The sequence below is a fragment of the Oncorhynchus mykiss genome, chromosome 14, assembly GCF_057628025.1.
Source record: "Oncorhynchus mykiss isolate SJ-2025 chromosome 14, ASM5762802v1, whole genome shotgun sequence".
Lineage (NCBI taxonomy): Eukaryota > Metazoa > Chordata > Actinopteri > Salmoniformes > Salmonidae > Oncorhynchus > Oncorhynchus mykiss.
Window position 1 is genome coordinate 32,630,336 of NC_143035.1, and position 9,359 is coordinate 32,639,694.

The window sequence follows — 9,359 nt, forward strand, 5'->3', positions numbered from 1 at the left end:
AATATGGATAGCAGGCTACATTAGACTATAATATGGATAACAGGCTACATTAGACTATATATGGATAACAGGCTACATTAGACTATAATATGGATAACAGGCTACATTAGACTATAATATGGATAACAGGCTACATTAGACTATAATATGGATAACAGGCTACATTAGACTATAATATGGATAACAGGCTACATTAGACTATAATATGGATAACAGGCTACATTAGACTATATATGGATAACAGGCTACATTAGACTATAATATGGATAACAGGCTACATTAGACTATATATGGATAACAGGCTACATTAGACTATAATATGGATAACAGGCTACATTAGACTATAATATGGATAACAGGCTACATTAGACTATAATATGGATAACAGGCTACATTAGACTATAATATGGATAGCAGGCTACATTAGACTATATATGGATAACAGGCTACATTAGACTATAATATGGATAACAGGCTACATTAGACTATAATATGGATAACAGGCTACATTAGACTATATATGGATAACAGGCTACATTAGACTATAATATGGATAACAGGCTACATTAGACTATAATATGGATAGCAGGCTACATTAGACTATAAAATGGATAACAGGCTACATTAGACTATAATATGGATAGCAGGCTACATTAGACTATAATATGGATAGCAGGCTACATTAGACTATAATATGGATAACAGGCTACATTAGACTATAATATGGATAACAGGCTACATTAGACTATAATATGGATAGCAGGCTACATTAGACTATAATATGGATAACAGGCTACATTAGACTATAATATGGATAACAGGCTACATTAGACTATAATATGGATAACAGGCTACATTAGACTATATATGGATACCAGGCTACATTAGACTATAATATGGATAACAGGCTACATTAGACTATATATGGATACCAGGCTACATTAGACTATAATATGGATAACAGGCTACATTAGACTATAATATGGATAGCAGGCTACATTAGACTATAATATGGATACCAGGCTACATTAGACTATAATATGGATACCAGGCTACATTAGACTATAATATGGATAACAGGCTACATTAGACTATAATATGGATAACAGGCTACATTAGACTATAATATGGATAACAGGCTACATTAGACTATAATATGGATAACAGGCTACATTAGACTATAATATGGATAACAGGCTACATTAGACTATAATATGGATAACAGGCTACATTAGACTATAATATGGATAGCAGGCTACATTAGACTATACCCACTGACACACACACACTGTTTTATTTTAACAACGGGCAGATCTAGGTGTTGAAGGGACAGGGACCGTATTGGATCCAAAGAGGGAGGTCCTCTGGGAAATCAGGGAACAGATTGGTGTGAGAGAGAATCAATGAGTCATACAGGGACTGTGTGTGCGAGTCAGACACACACTGTGTGTGCATGAGTGTATGTGTTAGAGAGAGGATTCAGCTTCCCACTTCCACTACCCTCCTGATGAAATCTCTCCCCAAAAGGAACACTGGTGTGTCAGGGGGGACTCCTGTAGGAGCTGGAACACTGGTGTGTCAGGAGGGACTCCTGTAGGAGCTGGAACACTGGTGTGTCAGGAGGGACTCCTGTAAACTGAAACCCTGGTGTGTCAGGAGGGACTCCTGTAAGCTGAAACACTGGTGTGTCAGAAGGTACTCCTGTAAGCTGGAACACTGGTGTGTCAGGAGGGACTCCTGTAAGCTGGAACACTGGTGTGTCAGGAGGGACTCCTGTAGGATCTGGAACACTGGTGTGTCAGAAGGTACTCCTGTAGGAGTGATTGGAATACTCCCTGTTCTAACAAAGAAATAATCAGCCAGACAACATATTATTGACCTTCAGTTTATTTTAAGGTGCAGGATGCATTGCAAATCAAATATCTTATACACAAGGCAGGTGGATGTGGCTCAAATGTTGTGTTGTTCTAACCGCTAGGCTACCTGCCACGGCTATCTCTCCAGGAGGGCTGCCTGCTCTAATCCCGGCTCTGACGGGAAAAGTCTGGCTGGAAGTGACCTGGCAACCAAAGGGTTTCTGGTATCAAATCCTAGATGCCATTGTCTGCCGTTGTGCCCTTGAGCAAGGCACTTAACCCCCCACAACAACTGCTCTCGGGAGCATCCAGTGTGGCAGCCCCCTGCGCTTCTCCCCAAAAAACTTTGTGCATATGTGTTTTTCAGAGGGGTTGGGTTAAAAGCAGAAGTCAAATTTCGGTTGGATCTTGTGTGCAATTGACTGATAAAGTGATATTGATTACAATGCGATTTTGAAATTATATATATTTTTATTTGGAATTCAAATGATATGTAACGTTTTAGTGTTACATTTTTTTGTATTTACTCTTGGGAATTTGCCATTATCATAGTTCTAGTTCTTCCGCTAGGTGTCGCTGTTGTCCTCTGTTTTATTATAAGAACCTGAGTTTTATGATAAGGACCGTTAAAATGTTAAATCTAACTCTAGTTGGTAATTTACACTCCTGTTTGCTATATTCACAATTGATGTTAACAACAAAGACAAATGAATTGAAATTGACATTGCAAATCAAACAGATATCTCAATTGGTTTGCTATGTGGCTCATGACAGCAATGACATGACACCAAATGATGAATCATGTCTATAATTCCCTTTGGTCAATCATCTAAACAATCAAAGTCTCTGTTTTTATAGCTGTATGGGGAACTGTTAGTTTTGCATAATATAAACGCTGACTCTGGCAGGTAGGTGGGGTTTAACGGGGCTGATTATTTACGGTACTTTTTGTAGCAGCAGAGCTCTCCGGGATGGCATAAGAGTGGCTATTACTACGGGAGGAGAAAGCCTACCGACCAAACAAAAGACAAGAGCCTCGTGGACTCGTTCCATCGGCGATGGCACAGCTAGAGGTGTTTTTGTTCACGGCTCTAGCTCGCATTTCGTCTGGGAAAACTGCTTCCTTTATTGGCTAATCCTGACCGGTACATCAACCGACACCTCCAACTATGGATTGCACTGAAGTTCCACCTTGTGTGTTTCTGCGTCAAGACAATAAGAAGTAAGAGGAAACCATCACGGACGACTGTGGGTTATTCTCCATTCCGGACTGATCCCCATCTATAAAGCGGGTCATTGAGAAATGCAGAAGTCAACGGATTTTTATCCGAAATAGATTTTGATAGACTATTTTGTTTCAATCCTCGGCTGCAATATTCAGGATATTCCATTGGTTGACGTGTAAAGGGCATGGACACAATGTTTATTATCCACTGTCTACGCAAGTTATGTTTTAGCTACCATAAATTATCCCTGTAGTTAGAATATATGTCTTCGTGCTCTCTATTTTGCAATTAACGGCCTGGGATGATATAACTGCAGTTTAGAGGATTGCTTTGCGCTGGTAGGAATAGTGCTCTGCTGTAGTTAAGCTCTTTTTAACAGAGAAAGGCCTGTCGGGATAGACGCTACGCAGATCGCCTATAGGCTTTCAGAAATACCCTTTTGTTCATTTTGACAACAAACCGATATATATATATATACAAAATCAAATGTAATTCATATAAACGCAAGTAACCTATTCTGAGCTGCAGTGTACAGTTGTAGGCTATAAAGTGGAATCATCTGCCCACTACACTAGCAAGGTGACAGTAGAGTAGGTTTGCAGTGTGAGCGGAGTTCTCTGTGACAGAAGGACAACAACCATGGCTCTGCCAGATAACACCCCAGGCATTCCCGTAGTGGAGGAAGTCATCTTCCCTGAGATAGTAGAGCTGAACGTGGGCGGGCAGGTGTACATCACCCGCTACTCAACACTCATCAGTGTACCAGACTCTCTCCTGTGGGAGATGTTTAGCAGGAAAACCACCAAAGGGCTGGCGAGGGACACCAAGGGTCGTTTCTTCCTGGACCGAGATGGTTTCCTGTTCCGGTATATTCTGGACTACATGAGAGATCAGCAGCTGGTGCTCCCTGACCACTTCCCAGAGCGGGGTCGCCTGCAGCGGGAGGCTGAGTTCTTCAACCTACCTGAGCTCATAAAGATCCTGGCGCCCAAACTCAGCAAGCAGAACTCGCTGGGTGACGAGGGGTGTCAGAGCGACCCGGAGGACTCCTCGCCGGGCATCGACACCGGGCGCAACCTGGCCTCGCTGGGCACTGCCGCCTGCGCCAGTCTGGTCCCCAGCGGAGACGGTAAACGCTCTGGATTCATCACCATCGGTTATCGCGGCTCCTATACTTTGGGGCGCGACAGTCAGTCCGACGCCAAGTTCAGACGTGTTGCTCGCATTATGGTCTGTGGCAAGACGTCGCTGGCTAAAGAGGTGTTTGGGGAGACGCTGAACGAGAGTCGTGACCCGGACCGACCCCCAGAGCGCTACACGTCACGCTACTACCTCAAATTCACCTTCCTGGAGCAGGCCTTTGACAAGCTGGCAGACGCTGGGTTTCACATGGTGGCCTGTAACTCCACGGGGACCTGCGCCTTCGCTCACGAGCAGACGGACGACAAGATCTGGACCAGCTACACTGAATACGTGTTCTACCGTGAGTGAGACCATCATCAGTCCTGGTCCCCGGGCCCCCAAGTGCTCCCCAGCCTCCAGCCCCTCTCCCGTTGCCTCCCTGGATCCAGCCCTGGGTCCTCTTGCCTCCTGGACTCCAGCCCCTGCCCCCCCTAGTTCTTTGACCCCCCCTTGTGCTCCCTAGCCTCCAGCCCTTGGCTCCAACCACCATGTGCCCCCCCCACTCTCCCAGCCTCCAGCACTTGGATTCCTGCCTCAAGCCCCCCTGGCCCCCAGCCCCATGGGCCCCTGCCTCAAGCCCCCTGGCCCCCAGCCCCATGGACCCCTGCCTCAAGCCCCCTGGCCCCCAGCCCCATGGGCCCCTGCCTCAAGCCCCCTGGCCCCCAGCCCCATGAGCCCCTGCCTCAAGCCCCCTGGCCCCCAGCCCCATGAGCCCCTGCCTCAAGCCCCCTGGACCCCAGCCCCATGGGCCCCTGCCTCAAGCCCCATGGGCCACGGCCCCCTGCTTCAAACCCCCCTCCTCCATATTTCGTTCTGACCCATCAGCTGCCTTCCTTACCGCCTCTGCTGTCCCCTCTTCTGATCCTTCTATAAACGGACCATCGCCCCCCCCCAAGCCTCCGCACCAAGCCCCAGAGACCCAACTGCCTCCCCCTCCACCCTCCATGTACTATCTCCTTCTCCTGTATATAGTATCTGCCTCAGTGAAGCACAATGCTGTGTGTAAAATAGCTTATTTAGTCCAGTTCAAGCCCTTCCTGGTCTGTGTTTAACTAATTGCAGAACTCAGAGAGTAGGCTGGAGGGGCCTATTGGAAAAGAGCTTAGCCTGAAGTGGCCCCTGGTCGGTACTATTTTGTTCTGAATCAAGCCTGCTGTTGCTTACTCCAGCAGATCAGACTCCTCTCTTCTCCCTCCTACTCCTCCGAACAAAAAAATGGCCGATTAATGTGACATCTAAGCAGCCTAGAGGAATGAGCGAGAGAGTGGCCAGCCCGAACAAGCAAGAACAAAGTGTTACACAAACGAAAGTCTTTCGCTTCCATTCCTCCTTCTCCTACTTCTTATTTCCATTATGATATGTCTGTGACCAAACTGTTGGGAAAGGACCGTTCAGTTCTACTATTCAAATGATTTAACATATTCCCCCCCCCCCCCCCCCCATTTAGTGGAAAGGGAATAATACCTTAGCTTTTAAGTCTCTGCTTGTGAAGACAACTAGCTAACATGATGCTATCTTGTCTCACAAAAAGCACATTGTACTCCTTATAAGGGAAAAGAGCGCCTATATGGACCAATAGCATCCTCTCATGTTGTTTATGTGTGTCTTCTTCAGGACAAACCAGTTCTTTGCATTCTAGAAAAACAACGCTAGTCTTGTCCGAGAGTCAAAACCAAAAAACAAGGAAAGAAAACGTTGAGAAAAGAAGATCAAGTTGTGTATTTGACTGCAGAAAGAGAAAAACAACAAGGGGTTTTAGTACAGGGTGAGGGTTTGTCTGAAATGGCACCCTATCCTCTATGTAGTGCACTACATTGACCAAAGTCCTCTGTGGGCCCTGCTCAAAAAAAGTGCGCTACATAAGGAATAGGGGTGCTTGATGAAGTGTGTTTATTGATTGTGTGACGGAGTGTTGACTATTCTAATCGCCCATGCCTGGAAGACCAGAGGAGATGTGAAGTGTTACATCACAATGTCCACAAAACCTCTCCTTCTTCCTCCTCCTCTTCCCCCTCTTCTTCCTCCACCCCCTCCTCTTCCCCCTCTTCTTCCTCCTCCTTCTTCCTCCTCCTCTTCCCCCTCTTCCTCCTCCTCCTCCTCTTCCCCCTCTTCTTCCTCCTCCTTCTCCTCCTCTTCCCCCTCCTCCTCCTCCTCCTCCTCTTCCCCCTCTTCTTCCTCCTCCTCTCATCTTGTTTTTTACACTGCCATTCTGTTTTTACTTTCTTCATTGAAGAACATTTTACAGGGATACGATTGTTATTGAATGCCCACAGCGTTTGGCTCTTAGCCCTCTTCTGAAACTGTGGTTTATTTTTCTCATTGGAGTGTGTTTTTATTCAGCTATCTATCCCAAGCTCTTGTATTCAGATCAGTATTCCAGTTTTAAGCTCTTTCATATTTGATGATAGCTCTCATTGACTGTAATGTGTATACCCGTGAGAAGGAGAAAGGATTACGCCATAGCCAACCAAAGAACGACATTCTCTCAAAACTGTAGCAGCTAAACAACAGTACAGGACAAAGATGTTTTTGGGGGAATGTTGTAATACAGTCGATTCCTGATAAGTACACCTCTTATAAGTGCAAAATCACACAGTTATAACAGTTGTATATCAGGAGTTGAATGTAGTTGGACTGAACAGTAATTGTAACCACAGCAACTATAACCACAGTAACAGGAGACAGTGTGTGAATGGTTAAAGGTAAGAGGGGTTAAATGTTCAGAGGAGTTAAGCATGGTTAAAAGTTAAGAGGGGTTAAGACAGGGTTAAAGGTTAAGAGGGGTTAAGTGGTAAGAGGAGTTAAGCATGGTTAAAAGTTAAGAGGGGTTAAGACAGGGTTAAAGGTTAAGAGGGGTTAAGTGGTAAGAGTCATTTTAAAGTATACCCTCAGGGCAAGTCTGCATATCAACAACAACGTTACAATTTGAACTTTCAGTGCCTCAGTAGGTAAAATAAAGCTTAGAATCATCTCCAAATACCAAGGAACACAAATGATCTGAAAAGGCAAAACTTGTACTAGTAATAATCAATGGATCAACTAGTAATGTGACTCGTAAATGACAGAATATTCTCCCTGATAAAGAAACTTTCTTTGCGGTTCGGTAGAGAGAGTGATTTTAATTTGAGTGAAGGTGTAAAGAAGGCATTCTGAATGCCTGACGGATGATAAATGTTTTCTTGGATATCGCTAGTGTATGATAGCACATTCTTCTTGTATGATAGCACATTCTTTGAGGATGATAGCACATTCTTTGAGTATGATAGCACATTCTTCGAGGATGATAGCACATTCTTCGAGTATGATAGCACATTCTTCGAGTATGATAGCACATTCTTCGAGTATGATAGCACATTCTTCGAGGATGATAGCACATTCTTCGAGTATGATAGCACATTCTTCGAGTATGATAGCACATTCTTCGAGTATGATAGCACAGTGTTGACAGGAGCAATGAGTCGTCAAAAAAAAAACATGTGACCAGGCAAGTCAGTAAAGAACAAATTCTTATTTTACAACGGCGGCCTACCTCTGCCAAACCCAGAGGACGCTGGGCCAATTGTGTGAGTCCCTATGGGACTCCAAATCACAGCCGGTTGGGATACAGCCCGGGATCAAACCAGGTTCTGTAGTGACACCTCTAGCACTGAGATGCAATGTCTTAGACCACTACGCCACTCGGGAGCCAATGTCATTGTCAGCTTCAGTATCAATGTCACAAGTCAAACATAGACCAAACGTCAATGGAGAAAACATCTTAGTCGTTCGGTAGGTACACCGTACGCCCTGAAGAAAACACTGGTTGCTATACCTATTACATGTTGTGGGAACATGATTAGTGTGAGACTTTCTTTCTTTTTGCTTTTATTTCTACTCTCCGTTAGTCAGAACCTCTTCAAGACATTTTGGGCGTCAGCTTATGTCTTTTGTTATACTGCAGACGAAAGGAAAATGTCACCTGTCAATTCAAATGTGTTTTTTATCGTCTGCTACAGTTGCATTGTACGTCCGTTATGAATGATTTATTAACTAACCTGGTAAAGTAGGGTGACATACTACAGGAGAGTTGTGTACGCTCTCATTTATGTTATTATTGTAACCTAAAATTGTTAAAAGAACATACAAATATTTCACAAGTAAACCCTTCATTTTTTTTACTGAAGACACCACAAGTCTATAAAAGTAACTGTATACTTCCAAGACTTTCCACCTCTCTCTGCTCTCTTTCTCTCTGTTCTTTCTCTGTCTCTGTCTCTCTGTCTCTCTGTCTGTGTCTCTCTCTCTCTCGCTCTCTCTGTCTCGCTCTCTCTGTCTCTCTCTCTCTCGCTCTCTCTGCTCTTTCTCTGTCTCTCTGTTGGATAGCCATATCCCTCTCTCTCTCTCTCTCTCTCTCTGCTCTCTTTCTCTCTCTGCTCTTTCTCTGTCTCTGTCTCTCTATCTCTGTCTCTCTCTGCTCTTTCTCTCTCTCTCTCTATCTGTCTCTCTCTCTCTCTCTCTCTCTCTGTCTCTCTCTCTCTCTCTGTCTCTCTCTGTATCTCTCTCTCTCCCTCTCACTCTCTGTCTCTCTCTCTGTATCTCTGCCTCTCTCTCTCTCTCTCTCTCTCTCTCTCTGTCTCTCTCTCTGTATCTCTCTCTCTCTCTGTCTCTATCTTTCTCTCTCTCTCTCTCTCTCTCTCTCTCTCTCTCTCTCTCTCTCTCTCTCTCTCTCTCTCTCTCTCTCTCTCTCTCTCTCTCTCTCTCTCTCTCTCTCTCTCTCTCTCTCTCTCTCTCTCTCTCTCTCTCTCTCTCTCTCTCTCTCTCTCTCTCTCTCTCTCTCTCTCTCTCTCTCTCTCTCTCTCTCTCTCTCTCTCTCTCTCTCTCTCTCTCTCTCTCTCTATCTTTCTCACTCTCTCGCAGTGAAAAGGCAGGTCAGAGTCAGTGACAGAGCGGATCTGGAATAGCAATGGTAGGTAAGTGGCTCTGTCAAAGCAGATTACAGAACCTCTGTGTGTCTCTGCCTCTAATCCATTAATTAGACCTGAGTATACTGTAGCAACCTAGTATCAGTCAGACACAAGACATCAATAAACATAGTTGTTGTTGAGTAACAACCAGG

The 9,359-nt window shown here is 44.7% G+C and overlaps 1 protein-coding gene across 1 annotated transcript; it reads left to right on the plus strand.

Annotated features, from left to right (window-relative positions):
* Positions 1 to 2,752: 2,752 nt before the first annotated feature.
* On the plus strand, positions 2,753 to 8,405 carry kctd12b (potassium channel tetramerisation domain containing 12b). Its single transcript, XM_021561734.3, has one exon. The coding sequence runs from the start codon at positions 3,722 to 3,724 to the stop codon at positions 4,571 to 4,573; it is 852 nt and encodes a 283-aa protein (XP_021417409.1). The 5' UTR covers positions 2,753 to 3,721; the 3' UTR covers positions 4,574 to 8,405.
* Positions 8,406 to 9,359: the final 954 nt, after the last annotated feature.